The sequence below is a fragment of the Podarcis pityusensis genome (assembly GCF_964106645.2).
Source record: "Podarcis pityusensis genome assembly, chromosome: 11".
In the NCBI taxonomy this organism is placed as follows: Eukaryota; Metazoa; Chordata; class Lepidosauria; order Squamata; family Lacertidae; genus Podarcis; species Podarcis pityusensis.
This window is the reverse complement of record NC_138036.1, coordinates 12,325,652-12,346,608: the sequence shown is the minus strand read 5'-3', so window position 1 is coordinate 12,346,608 and position 20,957 is coordinate 12,325,652. Positions and strand designations below refer to the sequence as shown.

At 43.7% G+C, this 20,957-nt stretch overlaps 1 protein-coding gene and 1 long non-coding RNA gene across 5 annotated transcripts in view; one reads left to right on the top strand and one right to left on the bottom strand.

Moving 5' to 3' along the window:
- The window catches only part of DCC (DCC netrin 1 receptor), a 964,956-nt gene that overhangs the window by 207,357 nt on the left and 736,642 nt on the right, over positions 1 to 20,957 (bottom strand). For all 4 annotated transcript variants that reach the window (XM_080973386.1, XM_080973387.1, XM_080973388.1 and 1 more), the window contains exon 12: positions 16,558 to 16,607. In XM_080973386.1, coding sequence (XP_080829512.1) covers positions 16,558 to 16,607 — 50 coding nt within the window. The remainder of the gene's footprint in view (positions 1 to 16,557; positions 16,608 to 20,957) is intronic.
- LOC308458790 lies at positions 7,281 to 13,458 on the top strand. Its single transcript, XR_013977665.1, has 3 exons — positions 7,281 to 7,585; positions 10,286 to 10,380; positions 13,300 to 13,458. It is a non-coding gene; the product is annotated as an uncharacterized lncRNA (long non-coding RNA).

Sequence of the window (20,957 nt, the reverse complement as noted above, 5' to 3'; positions counted from 1 at the left end):
GCTGTGGGTTAAACCACAGAGCCTAGGACTTGCCGATCAGAAGGTCGGCGGTTCGAATCCCTGCAGCGGGGTGAGCTCCCGTTGCTTGGTCCCTGCTCCTGCCAACCTAGCAGTTCAAAAGCACATCAAAGTGCAAGTAGATAAATAGGTACCTCTCTGGCAGGAAGGTAAACGGCATTTCCGTGCACTGCTCTGGTTCGCCAGAAGCGGCTTAGTTATGCTGGCCACATGACCCGGAAGCTGTATGCCAGCTCCCTCGGCCAATAAAGCAAGATGAGCGCTGCAACTCCAGAGTCGGTCACGACTGGACCTAATGGTCAGGGGTCCCTTTCCCTTTTTAAATCAGTGTAGCATAGTGGTTAGAGTGCCAGATTTAAACCGGGGTGACCCTGGTTCAAATCTGCATTCAGCCACGAAGCTCACTAGTTGACCCTGGGAAAGTCTCTCAGCATATGTGTAGATTTCATTACTGAACCCAAATCTCTTGCAAGTTTAATAAATGATTTATCTGCCAAAGGTGCAGGGCACATACAAAGCAAGTGACCAGTCAGCAGTTAGGGAAGAGGAGGAAATTTGATTTCCTTTGCACTTAAAATCAAACCTACCTAATTCACACTTTTGGAAACAATAAGCAAACTGAAACACGCCAGTCTTTTGAAATTCATACTTCTTCACATTTTACAGTGCAGTTCTTCAATCAAGTAACGTGCGCACATAGTGTGCACCAAATGCCTATATTGGCGCATTATATTTAGGATATTCATTTGCAAAAATGTGTATATTAAAAAAAATGCATTAATTGTATTAGCTTATGCTTTCCTACAACCCATTCGCAGTAAAGTGGCTTCAACAAACTTTTGCTCTTTAAATATTTTCCCTTCTTATTTTGTCTCCTCTACTATATACCCCCTCATTTATTTTCTATTTTTTTTTGTACTTGCTAATGCTCTAACAGATTGGCTAAGGAAATTATTTACGTAATGATGTCTAATGAACTCTGTCGTTTTTCTCCCCATCTAATTTTGACCTTTTGCTATATAGGCAGCTCCCCCATCCCATGCCCCCAAGAAAAAAAGTTGTGAACAGAAAATCCTAAAATATCTGAGCCACATGATGATATGAAAGCCCTATCATCCATCCATCCATCCTTCTATCTACATGAGAAATTATGAGAAATGAGCACTAAAATGTTAATGATTTTTGTGAGGACAAATCTGCAAACAGATATGGAAATGTGGAGAACTGAACTTTAGAGTGGAAAAATGAAAAATGCAGAGAAACTGAAAAGGACAGTTTTGTTCCACTCTACCAGAAGTGTACAAGCTTGTATAAGCTTCTGGATATCCCTGAATGTCCTTGAATATTTCCACCTGCCCACCCATTTTACCACATGACAAAGTGGCGCCTCTCTCAGTTTATTAATCCCTGCGTTGAAGTGCATTAGACATTGTGCAAACCTCAGCAGATACCATGACATTTTGACACCTGAGGTGAACCCCGAAATGGTGCCTACCTCACCAGGGAAGAAGGGGTGAGTGAAGATCTTCATCAGGAACAAGGGGTGTGTGTGAATATTGACATCGGGATTTGCTGCCCTGGTGGATCTTGCTGCCTGAGGCTCACAGATCACACTAGGCCACTTGTTGACTATCTGGATATGCACATGTCTGTGTACATTTAAATAAATAAATAAATAAATAAATAAATAAATAAATAAAGGATTTGAGGAAGTGGGGGGCTCAAGTCTTCTCCCCAGAATCTCATGGGTATAAAAAAATTACTATGTGCTTCCTCTTTTTTGGCATCAAAACCACCAGTCTGTCTTCCTGTCCAGGGGTATACGAAGAGGGGGGGTGGAGGGGTCGGTCCGCCCCAGGTACCACTCGGGGTGTGTGTGCCAAGATGGCCCGTTGCCTCCCCCTAGCTGTAGAGAGGCCAAGGGCGCGCACACAGTCAGTATGGGCGCTGCTTGTGTGGCGTCCGGGCTGCCTCTTGCACAGCGACCGTACGGGATGCTGTGCGTGCACAGTCTGTATGGATGTTGTGCGTGCGCTGCCGGGTGGTTTGCCCTGCCCCTCAGCGTCCCGCCCCGGGTGCCAGAGAGGGTTCCTCCGACACTGTTCCTGTCTCTCTTGCTCTCTCCTTTTTTTAAAAAATGGTTGGAGATGCAGATCATTTAGCCACTGTGCTAAATGTTCAAAGCAAAGACTCAGGTAGGTTTATTATCAGTGGATTCCCTTCAGTAATAGTTACACAGAGCCAACAGGAGTTAATTACACCACCCATGTAATTTACTTACTCTTGATCAGGGATACTAATCTCCAAGGCTAAAGGTGGCACGGAATTCAATGAAAAGAAACAATTTGCCCTGTTCCTTTCCGCTGGTGCTATCTCATACTTCTCCAATCCATTGCTAACCCTCGCTTATCCAGCAAAGGAAAAAGAGGAAATATATATAAAGAAAATGCAGATTTGAGCTTTAAAATATGCTTTGTGTGTGTGTGTGTGTGTGTGTGTGCACGTGCGTGTTTTAACGTTATGATTTAGTTCCAAAATGTTGTGCCTCATTTAGAATACCTTTGCAAATTCCACTTGCTTGTTCACCTAGGGTGAATCGTGACCATTCTCAGGTGAGTACTCAGCCATACCTGATGTGGCAACGCAGCTGCACGTGCTGTTTGCCACAGTAATGCATGCAGGGAAAATCTCTGCAATGGAGGTTGTGCAAACTTTTCTCATGATGGAGAGGTACTAAGTTCTTAACATGGCAAGTGAGAGGCTATCATAATATTTGGTTTTCTCCTCACATCTCAAGAGATATGCATGTAATACAAGAGAGAAGCCATTCAGTCTTGAATTAGTTGAACCTTAAGACAGGTGGTGTAAATATTTGGTGGTTTGATGGAAATGTCCGGAGACAGCTCTCAAAAATGGGATGAGCAAGCCCAGCAACTCACTCTGTTGAAATAAATGATGGAGTGCATTCATGGAGGAGCCATGTGTGTGTGTTAGATGTGCATGGTAGTGGTTTTTCATGAATTCAATATGTGTAATTTTCTATATGAAGCACCAGGAAACCAACCATAATGAGAAACAGGTAGGTCCCGAACCAATGGATTCAAATTTTAAGAAAGGAGAATCTAACTAGACATTATGAATCAGTTTCTGATGGAAAGAGATGTTCAACAGTGGAACGCACGACCTTGGAAGGTGCTATATTGCACTAATCCAATCTTCATGTTACTTTCCTTAATCTAGAATCACAGAATTGTAGAGCTGGAAGGATCCTAAGGGTCATCTAGCGTCCAACCCCCTGCAATGCAGGAAACTCCCTGTTTCCTTCAAGCACACTTGGCAATCCACTGGCTGTTGCCCTTATCTCAGTGTTGTGACATAGTTTAGTGCTGTGACACTGTTCAAATGTATGCATTGAAATACAGGCAATCCTTGTTTTGTGCAGAGGTTACATTCCAGACCCATGTGTGTGTTGGCAGGGCCCACGTAACGCCTTCAAGTTCTGTCCCACCCCAGCCTCATTCCTCACATTTAGTGACATTTTCAGGTCACTTCCTGGTTCAATGCTATGTGCGCATTTGCAATAGCACGTCAATCGCACATGCATCAATTGCTCATTGCCTGTATGCATTTTCATAATAAAGTGCACATTTAAATACATGTATTGAGGGGGCGGGTTTAATAATATACAGAGATTAATGTGGATTCAAGAGGGAGAAGAATTATGCATAAGTGCCAGAGAAAGTGTAATGGACCACAAATTGGTCGGGTGATCCATGCTGCAAAGAGCTCTGGATAAGTAGCTTGATGATCCTCAGTATTCATCCTGCTTGAAAAGGCATTAATCACTGGAGCTAGGCCAGCAGTGCTCTGCCAATACAGTATGATCAGTTTGGATGGATTTGCAACATGAGAGTTTATTAGAAATTTAATAGGTGACCAGTCTTAAGAGAGAGAAGCAAAAATGCATTGTGACAAGCTGGTCGATGCTACAGTATATCACCTCCCTTCCATTGACAGAAGTCAGCAAACCAGTGGCGTAGCGTGGGGGGTGCAGGGGGGGCCGGCCGCACCGGGCGCAACATCTGGGGGTTAGGGTTAGGGGGCGCAAATCCACGGGTTAGGGGGCGCAAATCCACGGGTTAGGGGGCGCAAATTACTTGCCTTGCCCCGGGTGCTGACAACCCACGCTATGCCACTGCAGCAAACACAGATGTCAAGCCATGTTATTCCCAACCTTCATCCACTGGAAACATCTGGCATTTCTGTGCCACATGGCTGTCACAGAAGCGTAGAATTATCAAGATGGAAGCGACCCCAAATGCCATCTAGTCCATCCCCTTGCAATGGAAGAATCTCTAACAGATTAAACATGGCAGATGGCCATCCAACCTCTACTTAAAAACCTCCAAGGAAGGAGAGTCCACCACCTTCTGAGGGAAACTGTTCCACTGTCAAACAGCTCTTACTGTCAGAAAGTTCTCCTGATGTTGAGTTGGAATCTCCTTTCTTTTCACTTGAATTCATGGGTTCAGGTTCTAATCTCCCGAGATGGAGAAAACCAATTTACTCCATCTTCCATGGAGGGTCATCAAAAGGGATGACCCTTTAGATATTTGAAGTTGGCTGTCATATATCCTCTCAGTCTTCTCTTATCAAGCTAAACATACCCAGCTCCCTCAACCATGCCTCATAAGACTTGTTTTCCAGACTGTCACGGTCTGGTTCACAGGCTGGGGATGTCGGGACTGGGGGCAAGATGGCGGGGTAGGAGCAGGAATGGGAGTCCAGAAGCCAGGAGTCAGGAAGTCAAGAGTCCAAGGGTCAGAGAGCCGGGAGTCAAGAAGTCAAGGGTCCAAGGATCAAGAAGCAAGGAGTCAAGGAACCAAACTCAGCAAGGCAGGTAACGTGTTGCTGTGGCAAAAAGCCGAAGGGAAAATGCTGACCTTATATCCCTTCCTGGCTCTTGCCACCAAGTGCTGTAAGTTACCAATCGGCCTCACCTGTGCAGCCGCACCTTGCCTCTTCAGAACAAACTTAGGAAGGCCCCAGGCCTGCAAAGTCCTACTGGTCACAGGACCTGACAACTGCACACACTCCTGACATAGACCCTTGATCATCTTGGTTGCCAGCCTCTGCATATATTTCAGCTTGTCAATACCTTTCTTAAATTGTGATGCCCAGAACTCAACACATTACTCTAGGTATGGTCTGACTGTCCGTTCTCCTGATGGGCATCCTGGAAGAACAGGAAGCAATCCAGGAGTAAATCGCATAATAAGATTAGCAAAAACCAGACTGATGGTTTTTCTTCATTTTTTTCAAGGGCAGAAGTAATTTTTCATGAGTACTTCTGTTATTGTTAAATATTAACTAGGTCCTAAGTGTGCACTCTGCATCACTCAAGGCAGAAAATACTTTGCAATCTTATCCTACACAATTAGTTTCCACAGCATTTGATGGCTGGGGTCAAGTAAGCAGGCAGCTATCTTGTCAATGCAGATAGCTTGGGAGGAAGAGCAGGATAGAAATTTAATAAATAAAGGAAATAAAAACACCTCACAGAACAAGCACAGCCACTGCAAAGCTCCTCACTATCATCGAACCCACTCGTGCTTCCACACAGAAAAGAGCCACAGAGTCTTCATTAAGTGGGGATTTATTTTATTTTTCTATTTTTTGTTAATACTTCTGCAAAACCAACGCAACATTCTACTTATCAATCAAGATTGCACTGCAAGTGTGGCAAATGCAAAATGTTTAATTTGGCAGCGCTTTCCGCAAGACTACTGGGGATGTAATGCCCATAGTAAAAGACCTTGAAAATCCTGTAAAAAATAATAATAATTGATTAAAAAAACCCTGACATCATTTGTTAGGATAACTGAACTCCAAACTCTCTCAGGTGCATGAAATTCCGCAAAGTTAGCCCTTTGCGTATTTCCACTATTTATTTCCGTATCGACTGCCAGGAGTTTGGATTCCTTGCCAGCAGCGAAAACAGTAATGAATGTCTCAGTTAATCAACAAAAGGTCTTCCCAGAATGAAGTTATGGGTAATTTTAATTGGTGGATCAATTTATGAGAACTTTGGTTAGCTTGGTTCTGAAAAAAAATATTCAGTTCCTCTCATTAGACTGAAAACAGTTCTGAATAATTTCTGCACTCCAACAGGACCCTTTTTGTAAGAAATAGCCAATCTGTTTAAAAACAGAATAGGAAAATCATCCACTTAAACGCAAAGTGCCCCAAGTGAAAATTTCAGCTGCTCTGTCAAAGGAATAAAAGTCATGTTTGGAAGGGTTTTGATCTCTGACAACCTTATTTTTGCTCCCTCTCTGCTCTATCTGAAACTAGGGCGGGGAGAGGGAAGCAGAAAAACCTCATTGTTTTTGATCAGAGGAATAAAGAATTGAAGGATTTCACACAAAAGCTCTCACTTGAGGGTAACATACCCAATCTGGTACATAATGAGTTTTATGGTAGTTTCCCCAAAACTTTATGCCTTTGCACAGGCAAATCATTCTGTCAAGTTGCAGTCTGAAAAGCCCTACCTCCGCAGCTGCCCACCCCCTTCCTCATATAAAACATTTCCCATACTGTCAGAAAAATGCAATAAAACACTAGCTTCTACTAATTTCAAAACAACAACAACAACACACACCCAAAAACATTTCACACTATTTCTGGGAGCCTCTGTATCAGCTGAATTGAATAGAAACAGTCTATGCTAATGCTGGCTTTCTGAAAGAATTGTTAGGACAACATTGGCATAGGAGACAATTCCTAGGAGCTGAGGTCCTTTTGCACACACCCCAATAAAATATTTGAGAGGACTACCCCCCCAAAGTTGATGGGCGTTGTCATTCAAACAGTGTGTGTGCATCATGTATGGTGATCGATTATGCCAAATATTTTATTCAAGTTGGCACCAGGGGCATAGGAAGGGGGACGGGGGTGGTGGTCTGCCCCTGTCACCCTGAAGGGGGGTAACAAAATGGTGGGCAGCCGAGGGCTACACTCACTGTAGGGTGGCCGAAGGCACGTGCACACTTTTGTTATGGGAAGCGCTCAAGCACTGTCCATATCAGCAGTGCTCAAGCGGTGCTGTCCATATCAGCGCTGCACATGCACTGTTCATATCGGTGTCACGCATGCACCGCAGGGCGGTTAGGTTTCTGTTTGTGCCACTGTGCAGTGCATGGAATCACAAGACTCTGTTTACATTCCAGTGGTTCCAGACTGTTGGAAGTCTCATGGGAGACGAGAGATGGATGTTGATATTACTGGTTTCCTGTTTCTTTGTACCAGTTGCCTCTCTGCTTTCACAGAGAGAGGATCTATATTTCTTTTCTGTCTGTGTAGTTAGAAATAAAACTCTTAGCAATGTAGCTCATATTTCTCATCTTCCTGCTGCTTGGATAGTCTGCATAATGAGGGAACGTGCCTGGATCCTCATCAAAGGCTCTGGTCGTTAATCACCGTCGGAGGACTCGACCGGAGGAGTAGCTCGGTCAAACGCAAGTTCCGACAGTTCACCCCGCCCCTCAACACCTCGCACTGGGTGCTGGTGAGCTTTCCTTCGCCACTGGTTGGCACTGCTGAACATCAGTCAATTAATTTTGAGAGGGATCAGCCCAGCACTATAATCTGCCCATTGCTGGCATGCAGCCCTCAGAGAACTGGCTAGGGGTGAACATAGCCTTCTGGTTAAAAAAGTTTTAGCCACCCTATTTGTAGACAATATTGAGTTAGGTGCCTCCACCTGGCAATTGTTTGACTCATTATAAAGAGGCTTCCGTGTCTCTACCTTCATTTGGTTCTGCTTGTCCACAGTGATAACCAAATGTTTCAGCAAGTCTGAGGGTGAAGGTGTGCCTGGCCGCTTCCATGTCTTGTTAAAAAATAAAGGCAGAGGGAATGGATTCAAAAACCCTGTGGGATTCCTGATGATGTCAGCCTGAGTGAGTTTCTAGCCTTTCAGGAAAACAACTTGCTTTTCTGAAAGCCAAGCCTAAATGAAGGCTGGGGAAAGGTTTAGTCCGCCACTAATTTTCATTAAGGGAAGGGATGTTTACCTTAGGAATACATGCCTAATACAAAAGGCCATTTATAAAATAATAGAAGAAGAAGAAGAATTAATTTATTACTTATATCCTGGCCATCTGGCCTTCAGATGTCTACTAAAATTCAGATAGTTGTTTATTTCCTTAACATCTGGGTGGAGGGCGTTCCACAGGACAGGTGCCACTACTGATAAGGCCCTCTGCCTGGTTCCCTGTAACCTCACTTCTCACAGGGAGGGAACCACCAGAAAGCCCTCGGAGCTGGACCTCAATGTCTGGGCTGGACGACGAGGGTAGAGATGCTCCTTCAGGAATACTGGGCCAAAGCCATTTAGGGCTTTAAAGGTCAGCTCCAACACTTTGAATTGTGCTTGGAAACATACTGGGAGCCAATGTAGGTCTTCCAGGACCGGTGTTATATGGTCTCGGTGGCCACTCCCAGTTACCAGTCTAGCTGCCGCACTCTGGATTAATTGTAGTTTCTGGGTCACCTTCAAAGGTAGCCCCACATAGAGCACATTGCAGTAATCAGATAGCCAGAGCATGCACCACTCTGACAAGACAGCCGGCAGGCAGGGAGGGTCTCAGCCTACGTACCAGATGGAGCTGGTAGACAGCTGCCCTGGATACAGAATTGACCTGCGCCTCCATGGACAGCTGTGAGTCCAAAATGACTCCCAGGCTGTGCACCTGCTCCTTCAGGGGCACAGTTGCCCCATTCAGGACCAGGGAGTCCCACACACCCACTCCTGTCCCCCCAAAAAACAGTACTTCTGTCTTGTCAGGATTCAACCTCAATCTGTTAGCTGCCATCCATCCTCCACCTGCCTCCAGGCACTCACACAGGACCTTCACCGCCTTCACTTGTTCTGATTTGAAAGAGAGGTAGAGCTGGGTATCATCCGCATACTGATGGACACCCAGCCCAACCCCCCTGATGATCTCTCCCAGCAGTTTCATGCCCTCTTGATGCTATGGGGCTACAACTCCCATCATTCTTGCCGGCTGGGACTAATGGGAATTGTAATTCCACAGCATTTGAAGGTTGCAGTATTGCTTACCCCAATCTCAATAATTGGTGTTTGGTTGTTTTCCTATCCAGCGCCGGCCCTGTCATGAGGCAGAGTAAAGCAAGGGCCTCAGGCATCAGATGCTGAGAAAGAGAAGGCTCAGCAGCACCAGGCTGTTCCATTTGCCTCGCAGTTTCTTCTGGGACCCCTAATCTGACCTCATATGGTAGAAGATGCTATCCTGTCACTGATATCAAAGTAAGATTCAGCTTTCGGTCCAGCCAGCTGGAGGGGGTGTCGTCCTTTGCCTTAGCAGCAAAGCATCCTATGGCAGCCCTGTTCCTTCCCTAAGAGTCTAGGAAGCAAAGATTAGATTTTGGATCTCAACACCTGACAAGTTTGAGTGTACTTCTTGTCCTAGACAATAAATCAGGGTTTTTCTAAAGTGGTTGATATTGATCCTCAAGGCTCAATTGGACTGTGCTAGGGGATGAATAAAGACCTAGGGGTTGAAAGGGAGTCAAAAGGGGCCTAGGGATGGAAAAGAAGTTTAAGTAGTATAATGCCAAAAAGAAAAAAGGAACTATGAGCCTCAGAAATAAGGGACACGGGCAGGTAGAGTGTGCACTTCCTTTGCCAGTGACAAACATCTGTGTTTAGTAAGATCACAATACAACAGTTTTCCTTTTTTCACATTTTATAACTCTTAGTAATAGAGATGGATAATTAATAAATGTTGATATCTCCTGGCTTTATTTCATTTACATTCCTAAGAATATGAGCTGGGGTCCATGACAACTTTATAAGCTCACCAAGGGGTCAGTGAAGTTTGAGAAACCCTGCCATAGATGATAAATGACTTTACAGATTCCCATTGCTGTTATTAGTAGCACAACTCCATAACCACACAGTCAAAGAAAATACAATCTCCTCTGAACTCTAGGGATCAGAGATCAATAAATCTAAAATCAAGTAAAATAACTTTAGTAAAGGTCTGGGGAAAACATTCCTCGCACCCAGCAGGAAGTCTTGTCAACATTTAGAACTTAAATTGAGAATATTTCTTTATTACCATGAGAGAGGGGGAGGAAAAATCCATATCTTCTGAGACTATGCATCATGAATTATTTTGCAGCATTTCAATTTATGAATATTTCTTTTCTCGCTTGTTTTTTTTATATATTTTTATTCCAGTTTTAAAGATAAGTGCCGTGCAGCCTCATTGGCGCATCTCCAGATACACGCTCGGGAAGCCAAAATGTGTTGCAATGCAGTGGAAGAAGAATTATGTAAGAGGCTTTTTGATTGATTGTCTTTGCCACTCATAAATAAATCAGTTGTAAGATGTGTACATCCCTCATAATTTCCAGATGAAGAAGAGGAGTTCAAACAAGGTGTTCTTATATTTGCAAGTGGAGCGTAGTTTTGCCCACATAATTCTTAAAAAAAATAAAAATCATCATCATCCCCTCAAGAGAAAAGCTCTAATCTCTTTGCACCAAGGTGTCTGAAAACACAATGGAAAGATTTTAGCTGTATACCCAAGAAAGAGGCAGGTGGTCATTTTGCATAGTCTGGGGAAAATAGTCAAGGACACAGAAAGAACCTTGAACCAGAGTATTCAGGGATGTCAGGAGAAAATTGTGCACCAACACCCAGCCTTAAGTAAGAGAAAACTCCAGGTAGATCAGACAAAACTGACACCTGATGAGGTGATGCTCCCTGACCACTATGGATCCAGGATACAAGCTTCCTTTATCCTTGCTTTGCCTGATCTCCATCTTCAGCTGTGCAGCAGCCAAGTTTGACATGTAATATCCTATAGCTCTTAATTACAAAGCAGTGGCAGGTTGCCCAGTTCCATCCCATGGGCAAGAGCGCTTTGATGCAGAGACTCAGCCAACCAACATGGCAGCCCAGAAGCATTCATTGGTATATTTAGAATACCTACTTTGCATGTAACACTATGCCAAGTCCAGCCAACTCCGTATTCCATTGGCACTACTGCTGTGAAACAGACATTGTTTGCTTGCAGAGAGAGCAAAGGCACTATGATCAATTGAGGAATGCCATGTTCCACAAACTGGTGTAGAATTCTAAATGCATTCTATTCAAGTTACTGCGAAGAGTGCAGGGACACATGTTGAAGTCTCCACAAACTCTCCCAGCTCACTAAGCCCTGTTACTCCTTCAGCTTCTGACACCTCCTTTTCCTGGGCTTCTCCATCTTCTCCCTCTGACCGTTCATCGTCATCCCACCATTCTCTGGGCTCTGAGTCTTCTGCCCTTCTGCCCAGCGGCTTCCTCCCTCCATCCCTCTGCATTCAACTAGTCCCTGACCTTCTAGGTCATAAAGCTATTGTGTCCTGGACATTATCATCTGCACTGGTGAAAGCTATATAGATGGAAGGGGCAGACCTCAGGCCTAGGAGCCAAACACAGCACCCTAGGCCTCTCCATTTGGCCTTCAGGACTCTTCTCGGGCCACACCCCCTTCCCAGCCAAACTGCAATGGCCTCCTTGAGGGTTTTTACCTGGCTTGAACGTGTCCTTGAGCTCGAATGCGGGAGGACAAAGCGTGCTGTTGAAGTATGCATAGAAACTAAGCAACTGTAAAATGGCAAAATTTGCATTCAGTGCCACATCCACATATGCCTCTGGTCTCACCCACGACTGGCAAGCGCCCCTCAGGAAGTTGCTCAGAAGAAAACACAGCCCTCAGGCTGAACAGAATTCCCCACTGATATTAGCTGGACGCGGGTGGCGCTGTGGTCTAAACCACAGAGCCTAGGGCTTGCCGATCAGAAGGTCAGCGGTTCGAATCCCTGCGACCGGGTGAGCTCCCGTTGCTCAGTCCCTGCTCCTGCCAACCTAGCAGTTCGAAAGCACCTCAAAGTGCAAGCAGATAAATAGAGGAAGGTAAATGGCATTTCCGTGCGCTGCTTTGGTTCGCCAGAAGTGGCTTAGTCATGCTGGCCACATGACCTGGAAGCTGTATGCCGGCTCCCTCAACCAATAAAACGAGATGAGTGCTGCAACCCCAGAGTCGGCCATGACTGGACCTAATGGTCAGGGGTCCCTTTACCTTTACCTATTGGTTGCATACATACCATCCATTTAAAGCACATGACGCCCCCAAAGAATCCCAGAAACTGTAGTTTGTTAACAGTATTGGGAATGGCAGCTCAGAGAGGCAAACTACAGTTCCAAGGTTCCACTGGGTGGAGTCGTCTGCTTTAAATGGATGGTCTTTCTGGAGCCACAGACAACTAATGGCTCCATAATACTTGGAGGAATGCATCGCCTCCTAAAGCATCACTGAAACCAAATCTTGCTTGGAGATCCTGCCTGTTGATTTCACAGATCCAGGATAGGATGATGCCTGTCTCTGCCTGCTGTGGGAGCAAATGAGAATCCTGCAAGTATATTACAGTGTGTAGACAGAGGTAGGCTGTGTAGGATGAATAGAGCAGGCAGCAAAGTGACTGCATATTCTGCTATTTTTAGGAATTTATGGGAAGAGAAAGTAGCCCCAGGAGCACAGGGAGGCAGTGGCGAATCTTGCAGATTCCCCATATGAGGCCCCTGACATCACTCTGGTTTCACACAGCTGTAGATTGCAGGATTGCATACCTAAAGTCAATGTGGTAGAGCACATGTGTTGCATGCAAAGTGGACCAGGAGCTGGAGCTGGTTTCTCCAGTTATCTGGGAAAAAACCTTGGAGAGTTGCTCTCAGTCAGCACAGAAAATGTTAAGGTGACCAATGCCTGACTTAAGGTAGCTTCATCTGTTCAAGCATACCAAAGATAAGTTGCAAGAAGATATGAGGGCCTCTAGAAATAAAGGGACCTCCAGCTAGATTAGTTAGAATGAGTGTAGAAGTTGGTGGTTTCTTGGTTTGTTTTTTAAAAGGTACACCTTAATTCTTTCAGTTGCACAACATGATGTTGTGGTTTGTGCAAAACCACAGCCTGCCCTGCCTCGCCAGCATCTAAGGCCAACCTTCATTTCACTCTATAGACTTTATGCATAATTAGGGACATTGCTGGTCCCCGCTGATTCATCAGTGAAATGTGGACTTGAATAATTAAGCCGCCGTTGGGCGGAGGCATCTCTTAAGAGCCAGAAAGTACAGAAGGCAATTAATGAGTTTCATTATTTGGTTTGAGAAAAAACAACTTCTTCACGTTTTTTCTTTTCTTCCAGGAGGACATCTTTTCATGGCTTCCAGCACACAAATGAGCGGCTTTATGGGTGGCAAGGAATGCTTTAATGTCTACGCTCGAAAGCTAGTATTCCCTTATAAATTCCAGATTGCAACATCAAGTGTGCCACATGAGTGATGCCTCATTAAAAGTATCAGAAGAAGCCATTCTCTTGTCTGTCTTTTAGTGTCAGCAACTGCCTTGCAAAGTCTTGTTGTTTCCAGCAATTAATAACTACCCACATCTGCCCAAGTTCTAGCAAAACAGGGTGGTTTTATTAATTAAACTGTCGCTCTGGTACCTGCGACATCTCACCTCATGCAGTGTGTGTGTGTGTGTGTGTGTGTGTGTGTGTGTGCATGCACACTGGAAATACATAATGACTCCCCTGCTTCTTTCTATCACAAACAACCATTGGCAGCTGGGATGGCCAATGGAACTAATGAGGAAGGATAAATAGGTAATCAACAGAAATAGCTTCCTGGCAAATTTAGAGCAAGTATTGAAGAAATAGTCTGCTTATCGCCAGGTACGTTTCTATACCTTTGGCCTTTGCTAGTGCTGAGCTGAAAGTGTTCCCATGGAACAGTCTCCCTCAAGAGATTGTGGACTTTCCTTCATTGGAGGTTGTTAGGCAGAGGCTGGATGGCCAACTGTCGTGCATGATCTAGCTGAGGTTCCTGCATTGCAGAGGGTTGGATTAGATGACCATTGGGTCCCTTTCCAACTCTACGATTATACGATCCATTCCTGCCTGAATTGCAGGAAGAAATGTGTCAAAGCAGACCTGCAACGTCAACAGCAACCAGGGATGAATGGTGCCCACTGGAGCTGGTAGGGCAGTTGGCGAGGAACCAGAGCCAATGAACAATTTCATTTTGTTTTGTCCCTGCCCTCCTCCTGGCTGAGTTCTGCAAGATCAATGCTGAGACTAAGGAGAATGAGGTTGCAAGAACACAGGGAAGTGATGGCAGGCTGAGGTTGGTAGGGTAGTGCCCCATCTGCCCTAATGGAGCAGCCACCACTGCTGGCAACATTTAGGGAGAACTTGCTGTTGCAATTGAGATCCTCTGAGCGATGGCTGGCTGCCATTTTCCTTTCCCGCAAGTGCCCAGGGACCATGCTAGGTTGTCTTAGAAGAATGCTCTCAGTAGTTTTGGGGAAGTATTAAGTTATACACTAAAACTGGGAGGGACCAGGAGGATGTCCAGGCAGTGGCTGGTAGGGAGCAATCCCACCCTACTCCTCTCCAGTCTGGTGGGGCTTTAAGGAGTAGTTAGACAATCACCACATCTACACCCCATTTTAGAGCTATCCACCGGCTGCCATCAGTGGGGAGCTGACCAGCCACACTTCCGCCCACTTGGCAGGTGGAACGGTGAGCTCTACACCAGTGTAATGATGCAGGCAAGAGAAGGATGGAGCCAGGAGGGCTAGCAGAGGGAGACCTCCACCAAGTCCACACACTTCAGCTAAGTGCAAAGAGGGTTTGGACTGATCTGCCAGCCCCTCGCCAAATTAATTCATCCTTAAATGGCCTTAGTCTCTCCTCTCTCCTCCAAAATCTCTGAATCTGTTGCTGAATGAGCGGCATTTTTTGCTCATTTATATATTTATTTTGTTTCTAGCATCACAAGGGACCCCAGGGTAGGGTACAATAAGCAATCTAAAACCATAAGAATAAAACCATAAAAGAAAAAAAAATCCAAATTGTTAATCAATACAACCATATGATAAAACTAGGGCCATTAAAGCAGATCAGTAAAGCAGACACCATTAAAAGACAGTGAACTACATTTTAGTACCCAGTCTAGACAGAAACATCCAGTAAATCCCTGAGTGAACAACCTTGTTTTCAGCTGGCATAGAAAAGCAAAAGTTAATTTATCCATTGCGTTATAGAGTTCTTGTTACATTGTTCCTCTCCCCTCTACATATGTCATTTTCTTGCTTCTCTTTTTATTTTCGCTTTTTAAAATTTCACTTCCTTTCTTCTTTGGCGTGAGAAGCAAGGATGTTTGACGCAGAATGGCTTTGCTACGTATCATCACAGGAGAATATTAATTAAAAATATTAAAAAAGGAAAAGAACAAAAATCTAAAAAGAGAAGAAAAGCAAGCAAGCAAAAAGAAATGGAGCTGTCCTCTCTCACTTGGAATATTCAGATATGATCAATATTTCCAAAATTATGGTGGTATATGCATCTCCAGGAAAGTTTGAATCATTTCCAAAAACATCTAAAAATGGGGCATTTCTCCCACAAAACAAAGTGCACCCTAAGAGGTCTGAGTTATTACAACACACCAGCTAGAAAAATGAAAACTGGTGCACATGTAGCCCAATACATTTGAGTTGCAAAAGAAGCCTGAAAGGCTATCTTTCGTATCACAGAGCACAAAATGGAAAGCACTCAGAAACTTGAAATTTAGGACACAGGTAATCCAAGAATTCAATGCCTTGCTAAACTGATCATTCAATCAGTGAACAAACTGGGCAGAATCTAAGTGGGGGTGGACATAAGGGGTCTGATGAGAGAAAAGCACAGCAGCCACCACAGTGAGATCCCAGATGCCTAGCCTGAGCCACATCGGGCTCTAACACGGGCCAACTCCCCTGGCAGCTTCCTAGCTAACAGACAACAACAAGCATCTGAACAGCAAGGGCTGGTGGAATGAAGACCAGATCCTTACCCAACTCCCACGACAAGCCTGCTTCCCCATTGTATAAAACCAAATAAAGCTGTGGCCTGTTTCAACCCGCAAATGAGTCTTTGTTTCGCTTATTCCTGCCATCCTAATGACCTGCAACCCGTGACAGCTGCACAATACAAAATTCAGAAACAGGGAGCCCTTCCAACAAAACCATGTGCAAGACTGAAGGTTGGGCAGTGGCAGGTCCACTCCTCCTTCATGCGATTCAATCAACTGGGTGGTGGTGGTTGGGGGTGGCGGTGTTGGCTTCCAGAAGCATCTAGCCATGCATATTCATACTATCAAACAGTGTTAACAACAACAACAATTCAAGTTATATACCACCCTTTATCAAAGGATCTCAGGGTGGAGTACAACATTAGAAACACATCATAAAACATCCATGATAAAAAGATAATAAAAACACGATAAAAAAGCATACTGTCAGACAGCCTAATAGTAAAATAATCATAATAATAAGTCACCCCCCCCATGTGTGTGTTTGTATATATGTAGGCATAGACACAAATCTGGATCATTTCAAGTTAGGGTGCTGGACCCTGACTTACCTTTGAGTTCACCACTTCCAAGGAGACATTCTGAGGCATAGCACTTGGAACTGAAATGAAAAGGGGGAATGGATGAGATTGGGGAAACCGTAATTAGAGTTACATGTGCCAATGGCACCTCTTCTAAAAAACCCATCTGCCTTACCTCTCCTAAACAACAACACCACACACACACACACAAATCCTTCCAGTAGCACCTTAGAGACCAACTAAGTTTGTTCTTGGTATGAGCTTTCGTGTGCATGCACACTTCTTCAGATACACTGAAACAGAAGTCACCAGGCCCTTATATGTAGTGAGAGGGTAGGGAGGGGTATTACTCAGCAGGGTGGTGGGAATAGGTGATTGGCTGATAGGTGTGGTAAAGCTGTTGACGACTGTTAATGACTGCAATTGGTCTTACAGGAAAAAGCGAATTGCTACACGGCAGGCGAAAACCCAAATGGCTACAGCCAATCAGCCAAGTGGGGAAAATTCCTGCTGTGCCCCTGTCGACAGATGACACTCGATGGCATAGCAAGGTCAATCGCAAGATGACCTAAAATTAGGGAGAGGTGGGAGGGTGTTCCGATGCACGAGCCAAAAGAGGAAGCTCTGGGTCACGTGCATGGGTTTATATAGGTCCCTCGATCCATTTAGACTGCACCCTATTGGCCTGATTAACCCCAGCAACGAGGGACCTACTAATCAGGTGTTGTGGCTATCCAATAGACCCACCCACAACCAGGAAGTCAGTCTCCAGATCTCATCGCAACACGTGCCTTCTTTTAGGGAGGACACGATTTAATGGATAATATTTTAACAGTGCTCTTGCTGTTTTATTACTGATTAGTGTTTTTATGACTGATGATTGTTTTACGACTGGCCTTTTTATTGCTGCTTCTTGATTTTTCTTATACCTTTTAATTGATTGTTTTTAATTACTGTTGATGGCTGCTTTGAAAATGTATTCTAGTAGTAAAAGGCAGGAAAGAAATGTGCATGGATCCCCTACCTTTGGGATCAGGGATGTAAAACATTGGCTGTTGCAATCAGCAGGGTATTTTTTAGCCAACAGACTAAATTAGATCTTCTCAGACGAACATGCAGATTGGAACAAAGCTATCTTTTGGTTTTCACACTTCTCTAATTTTTGCACATCAAAGTACAAGTAGATAAATAGGTACCGCTCTGGCGGGAAGGTAAACGGCATTTCCCTGCACTGCTCTGGTTCGCCAGAAGCGGCTTAGTCACGCTGGCCACATGACCCGGAAGCTGTACACCGGCTCCCTCGGCCAATAAAGCGACATGAGCGCCACAACCCCAGAGTTGTCTGTGACTGGACCTAACGTTTAGGGGTCCCTTTACCGTTACCTTTTACTGTCTTGTGGGCTTCCCATAGGAATCTGGTTGGTCGCTACAGGAAGCCAGATGTTGATTTAGTGGGACCACACACAGTTGCCAGAACCCTTAACAAACTACAGTTCCCAGGATTCTTTGTGAAAAGCCATAGGCTTTAAATGAACAGTGTTGATGTGACCCACATTTATCCTCCTACTCCATCTAGACTGTTTTTTTAGTTTAGTTTAGTTTTAAATATATTATCTTTTAATGTATTGGCTGTCCTTTATAAAGATCGTGAACCACATGGAGGACTCAGTTCAAAAAGCAGTGTGTAAACCTACTAAATATTATAACACAACATAATGTAAAATCTCTTTGAACCTGTCTTAGACATGAAGTGCTATCATGCAAAATGTAGAATGGTAACTTCTATCATGGAGGCACCGGCAAAGCTCGAAAGCTGATTTGCGTGTACATTATGATATCAGCTGTTTAATTCTGAAAGATCAAGCTGTTATAGCACCAAGATTGAGATTTTAATTAAAGATCAAAGCAATCAGGGTGTTATAAATAAGAACACGATGCACCTGTTTCCTCAAATGAAATGTTTTAACATCAAAAGTTGACCTCAAACACTGGTGTGCATATTTACATGTTAAATAGCTTCAGTTGCTGCCTTGCACAGTTTGGGGCAAGCACTGACAACTTTGAAAGTGTTTTCATCCATAGGTGATCAGCTTCACGTAAAAATATTCTTATTAAAAATATGTATCAGGCAGTTTTATTATGGAGGAATCTGGGGCACAACCACTCCTCAAGCAGAAGCAGATGACTCTCAGCTTCTCTTAGTTTCTCATTTTGCCAACCCTTCAGTTCACTCCATGACACCTTAGACTCTCTTTTTTAAAAACAAGCCTTCACAAGAATCATCTGCATCTTTTTCTAATATACCCATTTCTATATGCAATTTTGTTTTACATAATTCATGTGCATGTGTGTTATTTTCACTAATGCATATTTTGCAATGGACTTTCCAATGTATCTTTCGCTGCAAATTTACATCACAAAAGACAAAGAAGTGCAAGTTTCAACAAATAACTGTAAAAACCAGCTCAAGTAGTACAGTAGTATTTTGAAACCCAGTCAAAATAATCTGGCCAAGGACACAACATATGACAAGGGCACAGGAACGAGCCAGCAGTAAATCACACTGAACAAGCTGGAGTCCACTTTTTATTAGCAAAACAGGATCTGCACAGGGGTGTCCGGCTTAATAACCACATCAACTCAGGTCTTGCCTCTGTAAGGAAGTAGCCAGGACTAAAGGTCCCAGCCTCCCCACAGCCATCCATGTCTCCTCCTCTCCAAAGTTTTTCCCAAACAATCAGAGACTAAGTCTGTGTGCCTGCCTTTGCTTCTCCCATTTTATGCCTCTCTTGGTCCCACTAGCCAATGACCTGTAGGGCCACAGCTTCCCTGTCCCTGATGCAGACAAACACTGAGCTAGATGAACCAACTATCTCACTTGGCTTAAGTCATCTTCCTGTGAATTCAGAATAGTTCTGTGCATTTGGTGATGACTATTAACATTCTCATGCTATTTTGAAAAGGTGGATAATTAGATAGACCCTTGCATTGACAGCATCTCTGGAAAGGCCCATTCTTCAAACAACCTGTCCTACTTTTGAGAAATGAGCACATATTTACAACTGGCAAAAGAAAAATTAAAAGTTGCAATGTGATTATAGATACAGTTATTGATTTGTTTCATGCTGCTTTGTATTCCAGCCATTTCATATGGTAGTCTCCTTTTTATTATTATTATTCTGGGCAGATACTGCTGCATAGTGTACCAGTTCTTGAATGGGTCAATCCTATTACTCTGAAAGATCAATAAGAAGGAATTATCCAATAAGCTCAGAGACCAAATCACATAGAATTACTGTTCCTCTCCCAGTTCTAGGAATTGTAAAACCAGATTGTGAGAAATAACTAGATCAAGGAAAATATTAACGGTTCAAACCACTTATCATGGTCGTACATATACTGCCTTAATGTGATCAATCTGCCTTGTCCATTCCTGTCAATTTCTTTATTGGTTTTACCCAAAATAGTTCTTCTGGGGGGTTTTACCTTGTAAAAGTTCCCCTTTAGGACATTCCCTGCTTATTTAAAATAATAATAGCTCCACAGAGCTATTGTTAGATGGAATTAACCAGATAATGAAGCATCAATAGCCAGCCTTAGAGAATTTAACTGCTGTTTTTTAAAAAATAAATAAATCACCATATAATCAACACCACATATTTTGGGTGCTAGAGTTAACTACTTTGTTCACTTCTCAGAAAGTTGTCCAGGATAAAGTTCCAGGCTCATATCTTCACTGAGGGATAGAAGAGAATTGAAGAGAATGGGAGGGGCGATAATTTGCTTCACATTTTAATGCCTAATTTGCCCTTCCTGGATCAATTATTTTGACATGTTTCAATACTACTTGAGCTGGTTTTAACACAGGGGACAGAATTCAGTGAGTCTTGTTAAAAAACAACAACACATTTTAACGTTTTAACGGTATGTTGTTTGGACTTCATGTGAACTACCCAGAAGACTCTGGTGATTGAGAGGGCAAGTGTTTTGCATCAATAAGCAAAGTGTATCATAAACTGCCCTGGTGGTATTATAAATGCATTGAATAAAATAAAATATATGCTTCAATTCAGCCTGCTGTCATTAATCTGAGGTTATCAGAGCTCTCTAGCTCATTAGCAGACCTTGATGTTGAGCGGAAGGTTTTCTTTAAAAACATCCGTCTCTTGATGCTTTTCTGCTCAAGAAGAATCAAAACTTTATGAGGCTAACTTTCTAAATTCCTGCATGAATATGAATCTCCCTTTTTCTCCCGGAAAGTCAAAGTTCAGTGCTGAGGCCAGCATCCTGGTCTTCAGAGTCCTCAATTCAATCTCCATAAATTAAGCACAATATAATTTTTTCACCCAATTGTGTTGGTGCGTGTGTGTGTATGTTTTGTTTTCATAATTATACGCATGGGGTATTTTATTCTGCCAAGGTCTGTTTTG